This window comes from Saccostrea cucullata, unplaced genomic scaffold (genome assembly GCF_032062105.1).
Source record: "Saccostrea cucullata isolate Sc308-1 unplaced genomic scaffold, CSIRO_AGI_Scuc_v1 ctg634, whole genome shotgun sequence".
Lineage (NCBI taxonomy): Eukaryota > Metazoa > Mollusca > Bivalvia > Ostreida > Ostreidae > Saccostrea > Saccostrea cuccullata.
This window is the reverse complement of record NW_026932503.1, coordinates 444,248-468,384: the sequence shown is the minus strand read 5'-3', so window position 1 is coordinate 468,384 and position 24,137 is coordinate 444,248. Positions and strand designations below refer to the sequence as shown.

General features: G+C 32.4%; 1 protein-coding gene and 1 long non-coding RNA gene across 3 annotated transcripts in view; one reads left to right on the top strand and one right to left on the bottom strand.

Annotated features, from left to right (window-relative positions):
* LOC134235306 (ATP-dependent RNA helicase Ddx1-like) overlaps nt 1-24,137 on the bottom strand; it is a 135,763-nt gene that overhangs the window by 57,996 nt on the left and 53,630 nt on the right. For both annotated transcript variants that reach the window (XM_062717435.1, XM_062717436.1), the window contains one exon: nt 14,079-14,190. In XM_062717435.1, the coding sequence (XP_062573419.1) occupies nt 14,079-14,190 (112 nt within the window). The remainder of the gene's footprint in view (nt 1-14,078; nt 14,191-24,137) is intronic.
* On the top strand, nt 2,811-4,412 carry LOC134235313 (uncharacterized). Its single transcript, XR_009985380.1, has 3 exons — nt 2,811-3,114; nt 3,769-3,878; nt 3,994-4,412. It is a non-coding gene; the product is annotated as an uncharacterized LOC134235313 (long non-coding RNA).

Here is a 24,137-nt window from a genome sequence, read left to right as displayed (position 1 = left end):
GATAAATTTTAACTTACATTTTCAATCAAATTGCTACATTTTAGATCAGATTTTTATGGACATGCATTTACCAGCTAGCATGCATATAAAATCTTAGAGAAAGATCATACAGATGCACAAAATATATGTATCATCAATGTATATCCATCAGAAAATATAAACTGCAAGCTGGGAAGATGAGACTCAAATACTATACGATCTTTGTATATTTTTTCCTTGTATTTTGAAAATTTCAATTTTTCTCAAACTTTATAATTTAGAAAATTTTAATTCAAGGCCTTAATAACACAGAATTGATGACTGAACCCAAAATCAATAAATTTATATCATTATTTTCCATTATAACAGAACCATCATTAGCCCAATCCCTTTATCAAATGCACATGCAATTATGAGTAAAAGAGCCCTTTGTGACATTTTACATGATTAATTTTCCTGCATGAAGAAATATCCTGTTATTTACAGCGCTATAACTTTATCTGATAAACTACTTCCATAGGGACATTGCCATTAAGTCAATTATTCCACAAGAGTGTATCACCCAAGTCCTGGAAAAATCTTATTTTCCACAGAGAAATTTCCATTTAATATTAAAAAAAAATATATTGGTAGTCTAGACTTCAATGAAGAAAATCTTGAATCATACGTCATGAATTCAAACCCTCAGGTAAATGATTATTCTTTTTTCTTTTATTTTCAAATCAATTAGTACAGAACACCAAAAATAGCCTAAAAACATTCGTGAAGAATATAAAGGAAAAAAATTCTATTTCAGAATGGGTATTAGATTTGCTCTCCAGGGTAATTGATTAAAAGTAGAACTTTATCTGTTCAGAATCTGATTCAAATGGGTTCAATAACTTATTATTCTGCTACATTTGTCATTCGACAAGCTTTGTTTGAAATATCATCAGCTTTTTTCTTGCATACAATATTTCTGGAATTATCATTCATGGTACTAATGTTTGAGGATTTCTCTACTCTAGCTTACCCATGAATTTACCTCAACAGCACAAGAACTGCTAGTTTTGCCTGCATTGTAGCAAATTACACAACCCATATCAAAAAATAATACAGAAAAGTATATTTTTAATATACTTTTAATACATTCATTTTTGTACTTTCTTAAAATAATACAGAAAAAATATATTATTTTCCTATCACAAAAAATTCAGTATATCATTTTTGTATTAAAATTTGACTTTGATTTTGTACAGTGTATTATTCTTGTATTTTTTGGACTTAGATTATTTTCAGTGTATTATTTTTGTATTTTTTCAGGACTTAATTTTTTCCAGATGTATTTTTTCTGTATCAAATTTGAACTTAGTAATTTTACAGAAAAGTCTATACAGTTAGACTGTATCATTTCTGTATTAAATTTGGACTTCATAATTTTACAGACAGTTTGTCTGTATTATTTTTATATCAAATTTAGACTTTGTAATTTTACAGAGTTTGTCTGTATTATTTTTATATTAAATTTGGACTTGGTAATTTTTACAAAAAGACGGTCAGTATTTTTTGTCTCAAATTTGATTTTAGCACTTTTACAGAAAATTCCATATATTTGGTCTCTATTTCTTTTTGTTGTTGGGGGGGGGGGGGTTAAATTTAGACATATTTTTTTCTATTTACATTTGTCTTTATGAACTTTATAAATTTTAGAGAAATTCCTTGCAAAATGTCTGCTGCTTTTTTTATAAGTTTATAGCATACCCGGTGCTTAGAAAATTTATATTATATATTTTTTTTTCAGGAATCTTGGTATACGATTATCTAGAACTTAAATAATTAATTGGTACTAAAATTTATGTTAATCTCAATCAGTGGTAATCTAGAGAAATATTTCCATCTTGGGCATGAAGCTTTTACAGCGGGTTTACATTAACTTTTCAGCGGGTTTACATCTTTCACGTGTTTAGATCTATCACACAACAGGTGGTCTTGCAGGCTAACAAATGATTGCATCATACTACAATTCAGAAATTAAGTGATTTACCTGTGCACATGGAAAGTCCCAACTAGCTATTACCATGCATACGATGTTTTCTTCAGATTTTAGTATATGTGCACATTTTCACTAAGAGAAGGAATCATATTCAAATTATAAAAAGTAATTTGTTTTTATTCAGATAAAATATCACTTTTACTTCAACTCTGTGTTTAATTCTACTCTCAGTTTAAAAAAAACGATCCTGATTTTAATTAGTTAATAATTTACAAGTTAATTATGTTTGATCTTGGGCTAATTCTTGTATAATCAATGCAATCAAATGACAGTTTCTCAAGTTAAATCTTCTACCCTGACAGCCTGAGGCATGTTAATTAGCCAGGTGGCTGTGTGCTTCGTTCAAGCGTGAAGTGATTTCCTGTCGTGAATTCACACTTGGTTGCGTTATGTAAACAAGAGATTATCAGTATGCACTGAATAAACAGAACAGCTGGGAATATTTATTAATTCTTTGTTAGGAAAAAAGAACATAGCGCCGAGAAAAGGGGGCATGGCTCTATACCTTGTTATTTTGCTTTAGATTTAACACTAAATTGATCCTTCTTCTAAAACTTTATGGTCTACTTTACAGGTCAACTTGTATAATTAAAAAAACAAAAACAAAACAATATGGCTGACCAGAAATCTTTCTCATCTGTAATCGGAAAATTTCTTAAAAACAAAAATAACGATTATAAGAAATGATTCCTAATAATTATTCTAGTAATGATCAAGGGTTTATTAAATTGATTCCATTTACTTATTAGACTTCGTACTTGACTGTTAAAAATATTTTATTTTTAAAAATCGTCAATCTTCGTAAATAAGGAGCTATTTGATTGGTCAGATTTTAAAATTTTTCTTTGCTTTTCTCTGATTGGTTAACGGTAATTTACCCACGCCATTTTGAAAAATAGATCGACGAACCGAATTGAGAGAGTTGGTGATGTTTAATAAGATTTAGCTAATATTCGCCGATGAAATTGGTAGAAAATAGATGTTTAGCTACAGCATGTTAGCATGGATCACATTTATAAACAAAGAAAAGCGAAAACGGAAGGAGGTTGGCGTTTTTCAAGCATCATGCCCTGGCTTTCCTGGTGTAAACAACGCCATATGCGGTAAGAATTTACATAAAATAGCACAGTAGTTTCAATTTTTAAAATGTGAAGTGTAGATTAATAAATGTTAATAATATCTTTTATAACCAATTCATAGTAGGTCAAATTAAATGCAGATACATTGGACATGTTGGATTTGTGGCGAAAGAGAGTTTTGTTATGCTACTTTCCATCTTGAATTGTATGGATAATTACGGGCTTTCAACATGTTCAGTGGCAAATGATATTATTTAAATGGACCAAAAATGACTTAAAAATTAATTTCACCCTATCCCTCAGGCCTAAACATGGAACAATAACATATTAAATCATCTTGGCATCCAACCATTTAAATTTTGAAAAGTGAGGTGGGGGGGGGGGTAATCATTGCAACTAAGCTTCATGGATTTATGGTTTAGCATACTTATAATTATTTCAAAAATGACTTGAGACGAAGGTGGTAAGAAAGATTTTTTTGGCACAAACTAATTATTTTTTATATCAATATATGATGATCCATATTTCCCTTCCCCAATATCAGTTTAAGATTTCAAATCAAATGACTCCCCCACCCCAATTCCAATGAGGTGTATTGACAGTTTTATATTTTCATTTTTTAATGGTCTGTATTTCTACCTGTTCTGCAAAACATTTATCAGTATCATTACTTTACAGTTTGAGTGCCTCTGCAGAGCCAAAGAAGAAAAGCTGATTAGTTATAGAGGAATAAGACACCCCCCCCCCCCACCCACCCCCCTCCCACCCTACCCCTTGAAGCATTACAGGTGTGTAACATTGACAAATGACAATATCAGCTAATCATGTGAAGATTTCTTTTTGTGTGTGTCTGTGCATCTATTTTTGATATACCCCAGTACATTTTGATATTCTATTTTGTAGTCTAAGATTATGCAGGACCAAGCAGGATGACAGTGAGAAAACTGGAGATGTATTTCTTCAATAAAGTGCTGTGCAAAAGAAACCCCAAAGCAGAGAGAAGATCTAGACTTTTGAATTCATATCTCATTGTAAATGTACAATTTTCAAAGACAATAAGATTGATAAAACATGACTTAGAAATGAGGACAATTGAAGAGTGAATACTGTATGTAAGACAGAAAAGATCAAGATTATTGCACAAAAAGTAACTAAATCAGTAATCAAAAGTAAAGCCATTTCTCTTTAAAATCTGATTGAAAGCTGCATTTAAGAAGGAAGAAGTTTTTCACGTTTTTAGTACTTTTCTAGGCACTGCTTTGTATTATTTAAAGCTTTTTTATGTACTTTTTGTCTATCATTCTTGTACCTTTTTTGAACTCATAAATGTATTTTTTTTTTGTATCTTTCAGAATGTATTATATTTAGATTTTTTTTTGTTTTAATTCGATTTTAATACAGAAATAATAGACTGATACAAAATTAATACATTTTGTATTATTTTCCTATTTTTTTTTCAAGGTGCTCCGAATAATACAGAAATAATAGACTGATACAAAATTAATACATTTTGTATTATTTTCTTATTTTTTTTTTCAAGGTGCTCCAAATAATACAGAAATAATAGACTGATACAAAATTAATACATTTTGTATTATTTTCCTATTTTTTTTTTCAAGGTGCTCCAAATAATACAGAAATAATAGACTGATACAAAATTAATACATTTTGTATTATTTTCCTATTTTTTCAAGGTGCTCCAAATAATACAGAAATAATAGACTGATACAAAATTAATACATTTTGTACTATTTTCCTATTTTTTTTTCAAGGTGCTCCAAATAATACAGAAATAATAGACTGATACAAAATTAATACATTTTATATTATTTTTGTATTTTTTAGTTCTTCTGTAAATTGTATTATTTTTGTACTTTGGATAAGGATTTAATACAGAAAAAATACAAGAGTACAGAAAAAATACATCAAGTGTATTATTTTTGTATTTTTACTGAGAAATAAAGTATATTAAAAATATATTTTTTTGTGTTTCATTTCAAAGAAAGTGTATTATTTTTGACCTAATTTGGAACCAAGATAAAAAGGGTTCCAAATTTGGTCATTAAAAATATACTTTTTTTGTATTATTTTTGTATTATTTTAATCTATTATTTTTATATTTATTTTCGATATGGGAAGTGCTACTAGCATTATTGTTGGTGCATTTGCTGGCAAAAAAGGAATGGATAGTAAGGTTTTGAAAGAATCAGAAATATGATTCACTCACCCCCACAGCTAAAATGAATAATGAAATTGGATCAATAGATTTCAAATATTTATCAGTTTTTCAATGTGTTTAATCCAACAATCTTCCAAAAGAGATTTTAGTCTGTCTGTACTGCAACTGTCAGTCTAAAATCATCTATTTTCAAATTGGTAATCCAATCCAAATTTATTTTCATCATAAAATTCAGTTTGTGTGTTAACATTAACTGTTTCATACAGTTTCAAAGTACAGTGTAATGCTGGTATTTTGCAAAATAGTTGACAAACTGTGCACAGCAAGCAAGCTAATTACCGGTAGCATTAACTTCTAAAATGTCAAAAATATATGCTGTATATTAATTTGCACTATGAACTATTTTAAAAAGTAGGTCAAAGGTCACATTCAATGGTCAAAAGGTAGATAACCATCATAATTTACAAAAGTCATAGTACCAATCGATATATGTACAAAATATATTATTTTTTACAGTACTCAAGATATAAGGTGTGACAGACAGACAGACAGATGGAGGGTAAAATGATCCCAGCATGTCACTCTGCTTTGAAGGGGAGATAAAAAAATACAAATATCCAGAGCTAAATTCTATTGATATTGCATCCTTTGAAGGATTAAGTTTGTTCTTGGCAGAGTTTTTAAATTATATTATTAAACAGTGTTTAACTGTTATTAATTTATGTAACGTGCCTTCTCATGTTATGTAACATACTTTTCATGCTTCGTGTGTCTAAGGCACTTTACCCTCATGTAACAGTCGTTTTTCATGTTATATGTTTCTGTTGTGTTAAGGTCCATGACTATTATATGTATTCATAACTTCATGTGTTTGTACGTCTCTGTTTGTGTTAATTACCGGCCGCCAGGAGGCGGTCGGTTAGTTGATATGAAAGTTTTAAGTCGCCGTGCGTTTCTGCGGAGTTAGAACAATTTGAATAAAATATTTAATAACATTCATAGTATAGAATATTGTACAAAGACATTCTAAATGTTTAACAAAAAGCACAATAATCATAAAATAAAATTTTTATAAATAATTGGGTAAATATTTCATCCAATCCTGATTGACAAACTCTGACAGTACTGAAGTGCGGAGAAAATTAGCACGAAGTGTCTTATGTAGGCATAGTCTAAAACAAAGACCACTTTGTATATCAACAATTTTACTTTCTCTTTTTAAACAGCCTAGACAGGATATTTGTTGTACTTATTTTAAAATGCCGTGTATATTTATACATTTCCTATGGAAATTTTTCAAAAATTTTATGAAATATTGATTTCTTAAAAGCACAGAACCATTCGACAATTTTGTCCATGAGACTAGGGTAAAGCGCGTTTTTACAATGTGCCAAGCATTTTCCCGCCACATCTCAACACCAAAACAAAGAGACTGAAAGAAGAAATGTAGTGGTGGATCTACCGGTAGATGGATTTGGGGGGTTGTTAAAATCCTCTAAGAGAGTCTCACATATTTCATATTTGTTCCGTTCAAATTAAAGTAAAACTATAGCTAAGTTTAAACTTTAGTTTTGTACTTTTATGTAATAATTACTTAAACATCAAATTCGTTTGTACGGACGCAGAGGTCTATGGGCAGTTTGCTTACACATATAATATTGTACATGTATTTTGCATGAAGAAAATCGACAATGTCTCATGCAAGTATTTCATGTTACGAGGATATTTTAACAGATAAATATAAGAAATTTTAAAAACAGATCACGCAAATTTCAGTTTCGAATTACTTTATCAAAGGAATAATTACTAGTAATTTGTTTGCGGCCGATTTTTGACGCTTGCGTCAATATGTTTCTTGTTTTATTCTTTATATTGGTGCCATTTTGGTTTTAAATAATGGTCAATTAGTCCGGGGCTGTTAGCAATTGAGGGGTACCCCCTAGGGGGCATTCATCTAGTTACGTAAATTAAGACAATAGAGGGAGACCCTCTAGGGAATAATGCCACTGGTCAAGTATCAGGCTCCCCCTGGCGACAGGGACCTTTTTAACCAATCAGAGCCCTGAATTAGTTATTTTTAAATAAAAACAAATTAATTAGCCAATCAGAAGGCGTAATTTCATAATAACTATCTTCAACTTTCCAGGAAAGCGTCACTTTTCTGAGAACTGGCAAAGGGGAAAAGTCACGGATTTTTTTTTTTTTTTGTATGAGAGTAAAGTGTGAGTCTGTGTAGAACTTAGTTAGAGGTTAACCATGATTTCATTCAACTGATTATTATTACTTACATGTCTAATGTATTTTACATTTCATTACATAACAAATAAATCATGGTTATGTCTGTCCAAACTTAACACTGTGTTGTCTTACTTTATGTCATGGCTGCAGTTCCTAAGTTTAAGGTTTAGGAAATTAATAATTAGACTGAAACCTTCTCATAAACCTTTGTTAAACTATCCTATAAATTTAAGTAACATGCAACATCCGAAGCAGGTCTGGTACTTCCCAAGATACATCACTTATGCAAGATTGGTCAGGGTAGGACTTAAGATAATGGGCATTAATTAACTAGTTAATAGACCTGCTTTATACATATTCATTCTAAAAATGTAGGCCAGATGCAGCAACCAAAGCATGTTGTAATTGATGACTTCTTTGAGCATTAACCCTGTTGTCTTTGAAACAATCCTATCATGTTCAAAACATCTTTCTAACCATGTTACATAAAAAAAATTCTGACGGGATTTCCTCCCAAGAAATTTGCCAAGTAGATCATTTTTCTTCAAATTCTACCTACAAGATAGTAAAAGAAGAACAAAAATAAAGAATGCCAAAGACCACACTCACTATTCATTGCCATTTGTTAAAAGACAAAGTGAATTTTATTATTTAACAATAGCATAAAACCTATAACAAATAGCAGAAACTATGCACAAGGTATTTCATTTCTTTACAAACCTACGTCAAACCAAACAAAAATCATGAAGAGCATTTAAGAGCAACGTATTTCACATGTTCTGAAGCAAACACTATTGTTTTACAGTGCCTATATAAAAACAAGAGATGACTTCAAAGACTGGAAAAATTTGGTCAAGAGAAGACACGAACAAAAGAAAATTCGGAGAGTGGGATAATGAAAGAATAAATGAATTGGCCTATCATCCATTAGAATATTTCTCCTTCAACTAACATCGATGTATTAGTAGAGAATTCAGCAAATTTACCAAAAAATGATGGCCCTTCCACCCACACACAAAATTTTATGCATTCAAGAAATGCTTGATTCAATATTAATATGGCAATTTGAACACAAATATTTTAAACTGCTGATCATCTAATGAGAGAGGTCTCATGTCTCAATAAACGTGGGTTCTAAAATTGTCAGTCTTTTCCAAGATGACGCTTCAATAAACACTTGACCAAAATAGATTCTGCATGTGGAGTTTGCATGTGGTGTTGACAGACTCATCTAAATACATTGAGTTCTTGGGAATACAAATTCAGAAAAATCAATTTATTGTCCTAAAAGCTTCAGCACAAACAAGTCAAATGGATTTACAACTTTTTCATGATCTGATTTCTAATGCCTTTCAGCAGCAATATTCTTAATTATTTTAAACTGAATGAATAATACTTATAAAAAAAAAAATTGAAGGAAAATTGATTTCTTTTGCATGAAATGAAAAATATGGAAATGTCTTGAGGTTTGTTCATCATCACAGAAGTTACTAGTAATTCACTGATTAAAAAGCTACTTATCTTATATTAATTTATCCAAAATGATGATTATCAAATGTTTCCTTTTTATACCAAACAGATTACTGTCTAAAATACTTTTGTTTACTCCATATCTTTTATAGATAATCTTAGTTAATGTACAGAAAACCAAAGTAAAATTTAAAGGAGCACACTGTGGGTGTGACCAGTTGGCAAGGGATGCTCACTCCTCCATGGCACCTGATCCCACCTGTGATGTTTTTAGTGGTCTATATGTGCTTTGCTCTTGATTTGTATAGTTTAGATGTTTTTTTAAGCTTAAACAACTTTTTGTTATCTCCCTATTTCATTTCAAAACTTAAATGTAAATGATGAATTGAAAAGAAAATTATCAAAACTATTGATCTCTGATGTGTCTGTAGCTGGTTTGTAAGTCTATATAAGAGGTAGTAAAAAGGAGCACATGGACTTGCAACACTTTATACCATTTATGTACCAAGCTTTGTTTCAACCAAATCAAAGAGAAGTTGGCTTACTATAAGAGAAGCTGCATGTTGAAAATATTTTACATTTTTAAAATAATAATTGTTTTTTTAACAGTTTATTACGGTAATAAACTAAACAGTAAAACTTGTCTAATCTGGACACCACTGGTTCCAAAGAAATTTGACGGATTAGACAACATTCCAGATTAGACAACATTCCAGATTAGACATCATTCCAGATTAGACAACATTCCAGATAAGACAACATTCCAGATTAGACAACATTCCAGATTAGACAACATTCCGGATAAGACAACATTCCAGATTAAACAACATTCTGGATTAGACAATATTCCGGATAAGACAACATTCCAGATTAGACAACATTTCAGATTAGACAACATTCCAAATTAGACAACATTCTGGATAAGTCCACATTCCAGATTAGACAACATTCCGGATCAGACAACATTCCAGATTAGACAACATTCCAGATTAGACAACATTCCAGATAAGACAACATTCCAGATTAGACAACATTCCGGAAAAGACAACATTCCAGATTAGACAACATTCCGGATAAGACAACATTCCAACTTAGATGACATTCCTGATCAGACAACATTTCATACAAAATAATTTACTGAAATGAAGCAAGATTTTGGATTATACAACATCTAGATTATACAAGTTTCACTGTATTACTAGGATTACATGTAGTGTTTTAAGAAGCAGATCTTACTTTGGAATAGCATTTCTTGGAAAAAATAAACTTCTATATTCAAAGGTCACCTCTATAAAGGTCTATTTTAATTTAACTCTCAAAAAACTTATTGTGCATGAGTATAATGCTCTTGTGTAAATCAATGGGTTTTTTTATCATTTTTATTTTCTCTTTGAGTGAATGAGTTTTACCTTAAATTAAAATCAGAGACTGAAATTCTAAATTGATATTAAACAGTTCAATTATTGATGATTGATAGATGAATATATGATGACTGACAGAATTTAACTAGAACTACATGTCCAAAAGGGGCAATTTCCCCCTGCTAGGTTTTTCAAATAAGCTGCCAAGTCATCAATGCTAGTATTGGTGTTCACAATTTGTTTAAACATTTAGAGTGAAAATTTACTGATGACCTTGAACTTGTATAAATGACTTTGGGTCAAGTTCACTACACACCCTCAGATCATAAGCAATCTTTGTGTAAAATGGAAATTCACTTAGTTTAATCATAAGAAATAATATGGACCAGGCATGAATTATGATTTTTTACTTGCAGTGTCCTTAAACTTACCCAAAGACCTTGGGTCAAGGACATGACACACCCTTAGGTCATGAGCAATCTTTGTGTGGATTCACAGATTCTAATGTTCCTCCATATAAAAATGGTATAATCATATCATAAATACAGTATTCTTAATAGACACAGAAGAAAAACCAAGCCAATCTTTTAAGGGAGAGTCATAAGAGAGACATTGTAATAAAAGTTTCAAGGGATGAAAGAATTGATTTTTGCCATCATGCAAGGATAGTCAAATGAACTGTAATTGCCACTTATGAAAAAAGCATAGGCATGAACTGGTAAATGAAAAGCACCATGTTTTCAAAGATCACAGATTTGTAATGACAATAATGATCAGGTATTAATTAAAGAAACCAAAGTTTGCCAGAGTTGATATGCAGACTACTTTGTATTTAAAAAATATACCTTAAATGTAAACCACGGCAACTGACAGAACTTACCGGTACTTTTGCAATTTGTTACGGAACAGCAGGAGTTTTTTGGCTTCATACCCAAACCCCTAAACTCTAGATGGGTGCTCTTTTCCTAAGATATCTGGCCAAAAGGGAGCAAATCTACTTGGTTACCTCATTGCCCCTCCCTCCCTACAAAGGCACAACCCAGATTCTTTTAGCCCTGCCTTGGCAAGACTTTTATCTGCAAGTTCAGGGGTGGTCAATTTCACAAAATGCAATTGACAAGGAGAAAATACAACAGTCTGTCCAACTTATAGGGCCTCTAGTTTGAGAGAATGAAGTACTCCGGAAAAGTACTCTACAAACACAACTGATAACTGTCATTATAATTTTTGGCAAAAAAATCTTATATATAGGCAATTCAGAGCAATTGGCATATATCATTTAGGTAATAATTCAGACACTAAAAGTACAACAAGTCAAGTAGAATTTAATTTCGCATTTGGAACATGTGGAAGACATTATTTGAATATATTTTCTCTCCTATTCTTCATAACAGCACAGTGATGGATTAGTCTATTAGAATGCTTGCAGGCTCTGAAAATACAATCTAGTAAATCAATATGTAATAGGTGTTTTATACAAACTTATCTGGCATTAATTATAATGTACAAATTGAAATGGTTGCCCAAGGTACATTAAATAAATTTTTAAATTCTGCAACACACAAAATTTCATTTAGAAATCAAAATGACTTAATTCCTAAATACAAATTGATCTTTTTCATGCTCATACTTTAAAATACATAAATCTCTAAATTCAATGTTTACTTGTTCTATTGATGAATTCAACCTTTAGTTTCCAATGTACAAAAAAATATAAAACAAAAAATTTACAACAACAAAGATTGCTGTTGAAATCTATCCTTTGCCATTAGTTATATTTTACAATCACGTGGTAAATTTCTATATAGTAACAAGTTGCAGTAGAACAGATTTGATTGTCACTGTTTGCTTTATTTGCAGTTGTTTTTTTTTTTTTTTTTACATTTTGGATTGTCATTGCTATCTTTATCTGCACTGTTTCATAACAGTTTTGATGGTCACTCTTTTGCTTTACCTGCATTTTTAAAAACATTTTCATTGTCACCATTTGCTTTACCTGTGTTTTATTTTTAAAACATGCAGTTTTGATTGGTCTCCATTTTCTTTATGTGCAAGTATTTTTTTAACAGTTTTGATTGTCATGTTAGCATCATGTTCTTTTAAAACAGTTTTGTTTAACATCAGTGCACTGTACTGCTCCACTTTGGCAAACTTGGGTTTCCTTGTGATCTTTTTAATTAATACCTATGATCATTACAGTACTGTGATCTGTAAAACATAATGCTATTCATATACATGTACTAGCTAATAGATGTCCTCAACTTTTTCATAAGTGGCAATTTTACTTCATTTGGCTATCCTTGATTGATGGCAAAAATCAATTCTTTCATCCCTTAACTCTTTCATTAGAATGTTTATTCTACTTGCCCTCTCTTTCTCTTCCTTATTCTCTCTTTCTATCAAAAGATCTTTTATTGTTTTTTTAATTAAATCTATAAGGAGTATTTTACCCTCTGGTTATAATTATTCCATTTTTAATGCTATAATATTCAATTATCATACATGTTTAGTGGACATTTTCAATGTAACAAATGTTTAAAATTTCAAACAATGATTTTATTGGTATATATATGGTATCTCAACAAAAATATAATTAGGAATTTTTAATTCAAAATTCTAACTGGCATAATATAAACCTTTGACAGAACCAAAATTATTTCAAGGATGAATACAAAAAGCATCAAGATATCTTTCCTGAATCACTGATTTGAGCTAAAAAAAAAAAAAAAAAAAACTGCAGGCATTAATTTTTTGATTTAATTTGTCTCTGAAGACTTAATTACAATATAAAAAGTCTCAAGTGCATATTTCATTAAATTTTGAGATAATCACCTTCCTACGTTCTATATGGCATTCCCACTCCCGATTTCTGCCTCCCTTTTCAAAGAACAACCTCTGTAATTGCCTTGTTTCAGGAAGCTGATAGAAGAAGTCAACTTTTGCCAGGGGACCATTAAGACTGATTATTTCATCAGTGGTTCTGTTAATGAACGGTGACATCTGCATTTCTTTTTACAAATTTCATATGTTATTTATTATCAACCCTTCACATCATAACCTTACATTTCTGGAAAATCACTACCAAGTATGGAAGTGCATAGTCTACACAGTCATATTGTTGTTTACTTTACATTTAATATACTAACAGTATTAAAGTCAATTATCAAACTAAATAGGGAGCATGCAATTAGCTTGAACTTTCATTATAATATTCTTTCTGAGAAAATGAAAATATCCTCATAAATGAATACTAAATTCAAAAAAGAGGCTCATGGACATTGCATTAATTTTAGTGGTTTTTGGCCCTGTCCCTCAGGCCCTAAAGGGGGTGAGGGGCAGGGAGCATTAAATTCAGTTTTCAAATTTTGTTCATGAGCCTTCACCCAAAGATGCTTTATGCCAAAATTGGTTGAAATTGGTTGAGCAGTTGCAGAGTAGAAGCTGAAATTGTTCAAATTTTAACACACAATGCATGAAGATCGATGAAAACAGATAGCAATTGCTCATCTAAGTTTATTCAGGTGACCTTATAAAAATCTCAGACACCGTTACTTCTAAGTTTCTACCACTTGCTGCATTTAGCAAATATTTTTTTTTGCAAGGTGGTTACTCTTGTACCAACAAAAGTTTTCATGTCATTTTTGAAAATCTAAAGTTTTCTTTCCTTTAATGATCTGAAATAAAAATGTATTGCCAAAAAATCTGTTTAAATGCAGTAGCAGGGTTAGTAATTTTCTGACCTCTTGAATAGTTGTTTGGTGAGATTTTGTCATTGTAGTGCACCCCATCTGTTTCTATGTGAGTCTTGAGGGATTTCCATCGAGTGTCCGTTTCTGGATCCACATCACAAACCTATAAAAGATTCCAACACTTGACATATTAATTAAGTGTATAAAAACAATTCTACTTAAAATTTGCTAAATTTTTTCAACAGGTGGAACACTTTTAAATAATATGCATGTATGACATCCCTAACTTGGATACATTTTAACTTATTTATATAAAAAAAGTAGCTAATAGCAAATACAATTTTAATACCAAGTAGATAAACAAGAGGCCCAGGGGCCACAGCACTAACCTGATCACATCGGGCTTGAATTCAACCCCCCCCCCCCCAAGGCATTCATCATTTGAACAAACTAGAATCTACATACCTGAGGATGATTCCATATAAATATCACTAGTCATAGCTTTGAAGTACTTGAAAAGAAGATTTTAAAAGATTTCCCTATATATCCCTATGTAAAATTTGGATCGGCCATTTGGCCCCACCCTAGCTCCGGGGGTCATGATTTGAACAAATTTGAATCTACACTACCTGAGGATGATTCCACATGAGTTTCATCTTTCTTGGCCCAGTGGTTCTTGAGAAGAAGATTTTTAAAGATTTTTCCTATATATTCCAATGTAAAACTTAGTCGGCCATTTTGGCTCCACCCTAGCCCCGGGGGTCATGATTTGAACAAACTTGAATCTACACTACCTGAGGATGATTCCACATGAGTTCCATCTTTCCTGTCCCAGTGGTTATTGAGAAGAAGATTTTTAAAGATTTTTCCTATATATTCCTATGTAAAACTTGGGTCGGCCTTTTTGGCCCCACCCTAGCCCCGGGGGTCATGATTTGAACAAACTTGAATCTACACTACCTGATGATGATTCCACATGAGTTTCGTATTTCTTGGCCCTGTGGTTCTTGAGAAGAAGATTTTTAAAGATTTTTCCTATATATTCCAATGTAAAACTTAGTCGGCCATTTTGGCTCCACCCTAGCCCCGGGGGTCATGATTTGAACAAACTTGAATCTACACTACCTGAGGATGATTCCACATGAGTTCCATCTTTCCTGGCCCAGTGGTTCTTGAGAAGAAGATTTTTAAAGATTTTTCCTATATATTCCTATGTAAAACTTGGGTCGGCCTTTTTGGCCCCACCCTAGCCCCGGGGGTCATGATTTGAACAAACTTGAATCTATACTACCTGAGGATGATTCCACATGAGTTTCGTATTTCTTGGCCCTGTGGTTCTTGAGAAGAAGATTTTTAAAGATTTTTCCTATATATTCCTATGCAAAACTTGGGTCGGCCATTTTGGCCCCACCCTAGCCCCGGGGGTCATGATTTGAACAAATTTGAATCTACATTACCTGAGGATGATTCCACATGAGTTTCATCTTTCCTGGCCCAGTGGTTCTTGAGAAGAAGATTTTTAAAGATTTTTCCTACATATTCCTATGTAAAACTTGGGTCGGCCATTTTGGCCCGACCCTAGCCCCGGGGGTCATGATTTGAACAAACTTGAATCTACACTACCTGAGGATGATTCCACATGAGTTCCATCTTTCCTGGCCCAGTGGTTCTTGAGAAGAAGATTTTTAAAGATTTTTCCTATATATTCCTATGTAAAACTTGGGTCGGCCATTTTGGCCCCACCCTAGCCCCGGGGGTCATGATTTGAACAAACTTGAATCTACACTACCTGAGGATGATTCCACATGAGTTTCATCTTTCCTGGCCCAGTGGTTCTTAAGAAGAAGATTTTTTAAAAATGCCATTAATTTTTCTCTAATTCATAATTATCTCCCCCTCAATGAGGGCGTGGTCCTTCATTTGAACAAACTTGAATCCCCTGCACCTAAGGATACTTTGTGCCAAGTTTGACTGAAATTGACCCAGCGGTTCTTGAGAAGAAGTCGAAAATGTGAAAAGTTTACAGACAGACGGACAGACAGACAGACAGACGGACGCCGGACAAAATGTGATCAGAAAAGCTCACTTGAGCCTTTGGCTCAGGTGAGCTAAAAATAAAAACTATTTTGTTCACCATGAAATAAATCTAAAACATGGGTAAGTCCCACAAATAGCAAATACTGTAAACCAACTATTATTCCTTCTTGAGAAGATTTTATTTTTTAGATTTTTCCAATGTATTCCTATGTTAAACTTTGATACCCCATTGTGGCCCCACCCTACACCCGGGGGTCAAGATTTGAACAAACTTGAATCTATGCTACATGAGGATGCTTCCACATAAGTTTCATCTTTCCTGGCCCACTGGTTCTTGAGAAAAAGATACCATTAATTTATCACGAATTTATATTTATCTCCCCTTGAAAGAGGGCATGGCTCTTCATTTGAACAAACTTGAATTCCCTTCACCAAAGAATACTTTGTGGCAAGTTTGGTGGAAATTGGCCCAGTGGTTAATGAGAAGAAGAAAAGTTTACAACGACAACAACGACCACGACAGACAACGGACAAATTTTGATCAGAAAAGCTCACCTGAGTCTTCGGCTCAGGTGAGCTAAAAATGAATTTTACTATATGGCATACCTAAACAAATTTTGTGCTTAAATTTAAAGCATCTGGGATGAGTAGTTGCTGAGAAAACTACGACAAAAATTTGCTTTGCAGACAGACAGACAGACATGGGTAAAACAATATACCCCCAACTTCAGAGTCTAATATAGAGGAGTATGGTCTACTAAACAAGTAATTGTTATACCCTTAAAAATAACTTTCTATATATTTATTACTAATAAAAAGTCCAACATAAGAAATGTTTATTACATCGGTCTAACAATTTCACTGTTGACTGGCCTGCCAGTCCAAATTAAGAATTGTTAGACCGCAACATCACTGCTATGTCACAAATAATTAATTATCAATTTCAATATCGGTGACACAGAAATAGCAGAAGTTAAAGAGCTGCAAGAGTTGATGCTACCAGCAAGGTAAGGAAGAAAGGAAGAGTATGTTTTGTGATAAATAATTTTTGTGATAAAATAAATGATTAATTTGTTCTTTCTCAGCTATTGTTTTATATTTACTGATTAAACCATAATTTTCCATATAAAGTAATTGATATAATAGTGTGTATTGATTAAATCTTAACAATAACTGTATAATGTAACCCTGTGCTGCTCAGGTCTTTAAGCTCTTCAAACCAAGATGGACACTGAGAGAAAATGATCTTAGATAAAGTGTTGTACCCATGAGATAGCTTTATAGCTGTGATCATTTTGTCATGTCTCTAAGTGCCACTTTAAACTATCCAAGTGAGTGAAGCAAATGACAGTCCTCCTAAAATTAAGAACGTTTAATCCCCCTTTCAGGAATCTTCTCAGCTCTGACAAGCCTGATGGTTAAGTAATACTGTGATCTCCCCACAATTAAACTCCAAAGAAATTCAACACAGGTCATTTCTGCCTATTAATTGCCCCACAAATCGCCCTGAAAAGTCAAAATTGTAATTTTCAACATATAGCATAAAGAGCTGTTTTCTTTATGACATTGTTAAAGTGTCTGCAACCTTTCCATCTCATATCGATGCATGTGATAAGTGGAAATGATAGAAGATTTCATCTTCTCTGATTTCCTGAATGAGATTACCCTAACAGATCAACCAAGGACCATTATTTTGTGGACCTCAGATTTTTCCCCCTTAAATTCAATGTCGTCTATCCTAGCCTTTAGTTCTTTCATATCACAGATGTCTCATAAATAATGATGCGTTTTGGCCTTAATTTCAATGTGTTCAATTAATGTGTTTGGTAACCAATGACACAGCTTCTCTATTTTGTTAGAAGTTGCACTTAGGGATCAAAGATTAATTCAATAAAACAGTACACTGCTATTAACAGACTTAAGGTCCCCATTGAGTGACGGTTTATAATGCCGAGTAATAAAAAGAAAAGACTGAAAAATTAAGTGGCGAAATTCAGTGACACATTGACGCATATCAATGAAACCCTTTTGTTTCTCAAGTGTTGTGTGAGTTATTGAATTACAAGTGATTGTCACACCAGCCAGTACCAGGAAAATTTTTCTTCCTCTGAGTTTAATGTGCGCAATGAATTTGAAAATATTGCTCTCCCTTTGACAGACTAAATTGACAGAGACCTTCTCCTAGTATTTGGTGGATAATTAAACTGCAAAATTTACCATTGCTTTGACAGAAATACCAAATTCAGAAAAGCTTAATATGCTAAATTTACTGTCTTATACCGATAGTTTTACCCTCCAAAAATTTTTTGTGAATGAAGTTTTACAGTGTTTTCATATGATTATTTTACTTCTTAAGGAAATTTACATTAAAGGGGCATGGACACAGTTTCAGCTAAAAATTTTCAAATTTATTTTTCTGTTTTTTTGTATTTACAAATAAAGGAATAAGGTATATCTAATGATTATCAAAAATCTGAATTTCAGTTGTCTATATAGAAGACAGATTTATAGTTCCAAACCTTTGCTATGTAACCAAGGCCTAGCTGTGCCAAGTTTTTGTTTACATAGGTTAAATGTACTAAAACATAATCGTTCAAAGCAGATTTTTTCAATAAAGAAGTTAAATAGGTAATTATATTTACATTTGCAAATATCTTTCTTAGATGAACCTATTGAAGAGAAAATATGTTCAATTCTGTGTGAATGTTATTTGGGGGTCAGAGGTCATAGCGTGACCGAATCATAGAGCGGATATTTTGTCTACATATTTCTGTCACGGTGCAACTTGCTTTGGAATATTTCTAAGTTAATAACGAAGAAAAAGATAAAATGATAAACAATATGGATATTTTTCAATCATGAGATGTACAATAAATCATCTTTTGATGTGAATAAGGTTTTGGATACTAAAATTAGCCTAAAACCGCATGCCTTTTTAACCCAAAATTCCTTTGAGGTTATGTAAACTAAAACAGGCGATGCCACTGCTATTGACTTCAAATATTGTAAGAACTTATGAAATAGTTAGATTATTATTGTTTTTTCACTGTATACAGATATTTCCTGAACTGGACTGCTAAACATGAATGTAAACATTCAAATGTTGGAGCGAGGTAAACTTACTTTGACCAAACACCTTCTAGGTCATTGCGCATCACAACATAGCAATACGGCAGCCCGTTCGTGTAATAAATGCAATTTGACTCGAAATTCATTCGTCTCAAATGTAAATACCTTATAAGTAATAAATAACAATGTTAAAAAATTCTCTGGGAATTGAACTTTTAGTTGTTACGCGGGTACGTGATCAAATCTACTGAGAAGCCCTTCGGGCTTCACAGGATGAAGGGCTTCTCCGGATTTGATCACGTGACCAACATAACCAGAAGTCTCTGTCGAGACTGTAGCTCTACTGGTTTGTACTTATAACAAAGGAAGAGAAAAGAAGCCATTGCCATCAGACCAAATCTGTAGGAGGAGTAGTGTTTTAAAGGAATTTCACAAAACTTTCTAATTTTAGTAACCATGGCAACACCGCTCATCGAAATCAAATTTTTAAAACAGATGCACTAATTATGTATCTTAATGAAGTCTACTTATGTGACAAATTTTATTGAAATCAGACCAAAACTGTAGGAGGAGTAGCGTTTTAAAGAAATTTCACAGAAATTTCTATTTTTAGGAACCATGGCAACATCGTTCATCGAAATCAAAAACCGATGCACTAAATTATGTATCTTAATGTCGTCTACTTGTTTGCCAAGTTATATTGAAATCAGACCAAAACTGTAGGAGGAGTAGCATTTTGAAAAATAGTTTACAGACAGATGGACAGCTAGACAGCCGTACGGACGACTGACACCATACTATCGCATAAGCTCTTCTCGTCTCTGACCAGTACAGCGAAAAAAGCAGCTCTTGTAAACTTTCAACATTATATGTATGAGAGTAAAGCTAGGTCCACTCCAATGTGGCTATAGAATTAGTCATGTTGGTATTTATGAGCAATTTTAAGTTGATCATCAATTGGGATCATACAGTTAAATCTTGATTAACTTGCATATGTACAAGCTGTACCAAAATCGTCAATTAATTAATCAGTTACTAGTTTAGTTTAAAATATATTTTATTCATATGAAGAAATGGATTGAACAGCAGGCATAAATGCCTATGATCGTTCTCTCCATAGGTCAAGGTACAATTACAAGTACATGTAAACATTGAAAAATGTATGAAGAGTAGATTATACATTGGTACATATTTGGAATTTATTCAGAGAGAGAGAGAGAGAGAGAGAGAGAGAGAGAGAGAGAAAGAGAGAGAGAAATGATAAGAAAAAAAATATAATTTAACAAATAGATAGGAAAAATAATAATTATATAATAAATAAAATATAATCAACAAAAAGGAAAAAAAAAAAAACCAAACCAAACAAAAAAAAACAACAAAAAAACAAGAACAAACAAAATAAATAAACAAACTGCGTGCAAAAAAATGGAAAACAGATGAGATGTTTAACAGGGTGCAAATATTTGAATGAGCAAAAAACATAATAGAGAAACGTGAACAAAAACAGGTTCCAATATATGACATTCGGAATAATAAAGCATATGTACAGCGCTTGGATGTAATCTTGAATTATATTCCATACAAACAACCAACATATATACAGGATGTAGTTCAGTAGAAATGACATGCTGATAAACTTAGTGCAGAGCAGCACCAATATTAATGTATGGTAATACAGGTAAAAATAACGAAGATGAACTATGTGCTATTTTTAGACACGGGGAAATACCATTAGGAATTTAAGCATCTTTGGGACTAAGATGGAAATAGCCATGTGTTCGTGCTTTCACAAATTTCACAACTTATACCATATGAATGGAGTGGATGTGTTTGTGCTTTCACAATTTTTGTGACTTATTTAAGTGGAGTGGATGTGATAGTGAAAGCTGCGGCTATTTCTCGCACTGGCCTCCATGCTGTTTAAATTTTAGTAAGTCATCAAAGCTTCTGAGGGTAATTATTTTCCCAGCTAAGGTTTTGGCGAGAATGTTCCCATCATAAGTCCAAGCCTGCTCTAACGCTTTGTTTTTCACAAGCAGTCTAGTCTGGAAGAGAAGCTCTGCGCGTTTCTTGGTAAGGGCCTCATTAACGAATATTTTGTAGTTGTTTTGTTCATTTTCGTTAAATGGCTTTAAGTTACTTTTTTTGGCATAAATGAGGGCACGATCTCTGTATGATACGAACTTCACAATAATATCACGGGGACGTTGACCTTTGCCTTGGTCCTGACGATTACTAGTTTGGTTACTCTATTATTAGTACTTTCAAGAGACACATTATTTCTGATTTTGACCTAATAATTACAGGTCTTCCAATTATACCCGTGTTTCATCGCAAATCTTGCTTGAAAGCATACACTTCGACCGAAATTGTGATGCGTTGAGTGACCACACTGATGAATCTGACTGAAATACGATTGCGAAATCCAACAAAGAATCTGATTAGTGTTTTTTTAAAGGCCTGCCCACTTTCTCAAATGTAAAGCCAAACATATGGACTGTTTCCAAGAAAGATAAAACAGCTGTATAAAATGGGCAAATAAAAATGGAACTTATTGAAGAAGTGATTAGCTAGTAGACTATGCAATTCCTTATTACCGATAAATTATTGTGAGTGTGGGTAATCTGTATAATGATCTTCAAATAAGATATGTTTCTGACAGAACTGCAGCAGTTGACTTGATAAAATGTCATGTTCGCATCAGGTGCATGTTCCCGGGGCACAATAACATGGCCATTTCTCTCGTTTTTTTCCTTCAGTACATCAATAAAATTAACCGTACTTAGATTTGGTAAATATTGTTGCATTTTTTATTTATAACATGAATTATAAGTGATATTTATTATTTTTAATGAATAATATTCACTGTTACAGTAAAAAGTGCACTGCATGAAAAAAGCACAAGGATTTAGATTTTTCTGGTCACATGTTTATTGCCATGACGACCATTGAAATGGTATGCAGTAGCACACATGCATTTGAATCATATGGTATTTTTGAAAGTTGTGACAAAAAACAGTAAACTTATGAATACATCCAATGTTTACATGTTTTACCACCTATGAATTTTTTTTTTTTTTCACTGAATAACAAGTGCTCTGCTATCAGCTGGGTAATCACATGATTTCCAGTAATACCCGCGTTTTCAATTTGCTTGTGTTTGCCAACTCAATGAAATAGCTCACTTATGACTAAAACATGGAGAAAAAAGATTTTTAACGCACTGAAAAGTCGCAGAGAAAAAAACACCTATTTAAAATGGAAAATGATGTATATAGGAAATCGGCAGAAATACATGTACATGTACAGTGATGTAGGATAAAATGAAATAGTGTGCGCCATTGAACAACATTCATGTACATGTGCGTAAGAAATATATCACATGCTAAAAAATGATTTTATATTTTGTTTGTTTGTTTTTTTTATTTCAAAAAGTCGACAACGCTTTCCAACATTTGCTAGGATGTAGGACACTTTCCAACTTATACAGGCAAAAGGATTGCGCACAAGAGTGGGCGGGTCCTAATCAACCAATTAAAATGCTATTTTGGTTTGAGTGACTTTCTAGGGCTGGGACGATACAACTTTTTCTATATCGATACGTACCACAATATTTGAGCCATGATACGATATGTATCACGATGTTTAATTGCTTATAAAATCTTTTTGGGCATTGAAATAAACAAATTATTTCTTTGTAAATGAGAATAATTTATTCAAAATAGTTGTTTATATGTTGTAAACAAAAATATTTTATTCAAGTGGTGTTAATTATTATTTATTTCATTTCTATATTTATATTTAACTTATTTATTTTATATATTAAACCCCAAATGTTAAATAAACAAAGAAAAACAGAAGTCAGATTTTTTTGGGCTATATTTCGATATCTTTTCAAATGCATCGATATGTGTATCATCCTCACATATATCACGATATCTCGATATATCATCCCAGCCCTAATACTTTCACGCGAGATTTGGGATAAACCTTTGAATTTTTCTTTGACCTATGTGCTTTGAAAAAAAACTACAACTTTTAATTATTCACTGTAAGGCCATTCCAAGTTTTTTCTCTGTTTAGCGTCCGCGTGCACCTTGGTTTTTGACACCCCATATATTAAAAAACAAACAACATCAGGAGTTCTGAAATTGATTAAGTAGAAATTTTTGAGTTGAATTTTGTCAATTTCTCCAAATAATTCTGCACAGTAAGTTATACTGGGTGTATTTTAAGCATTTAATCCCTTGTTTTTGCTTAAAAATAGATATTTCTTCTATTAAAGCAGTTTAGTTAAATCAAATCATTTGAAGGGCATCATTTTTATGACTTTTAAGCCTGTGTTTTATGTTTTGGCTTGTGTGTTTTTTTGCAAATAGGTAGGTAGATTTTTAAAAAATGGGTGGACGCTAAACAGAGAAAAAACTTGGAATGGCCTAATACGGCCAACAATGATACTGTGAAATCACTTATTTTAACTCTTTACAACTTTCTGAATTGTTTTGCTACATACACTTAATCATTTAAGATAATGTTCACGTCATTGAAATATGACGTTACCATTTCCCCGCAAGCACATTAAATAGCGTGGTACAAGTTTTTCTTGAATGTACACTACCTGAGGATGATTCAACATGAGTTTCATCTTTCCTGTCCCGAAGATTTTTAAAGATTTTTCCTATATATTCTTATGTAAAACTTTGATAGGCCATTGTGGCCCCACCCTAACCCAGGGGTCATGATTTGAACAAACTTGAATGTACACTACCTGAGGATGATTCAACATGAGTTTCATCTTTCCTGTCCCTATGGTTCTTGAGAAAAAGATTTCTAAGGATTTTTCCTATATATTCCTACGTAAAACTTTGACCGGCCATTGTGGCCCCACCCTACTCCCGGGGGTCATGATTTGAAGAAACTTGAATGTACACTACCTGAGGATGATTCAACATGAGTTTCATCTTTCCTTCCCAATGGTTCTTGAGAAGAAGATTTTTAAAGAAT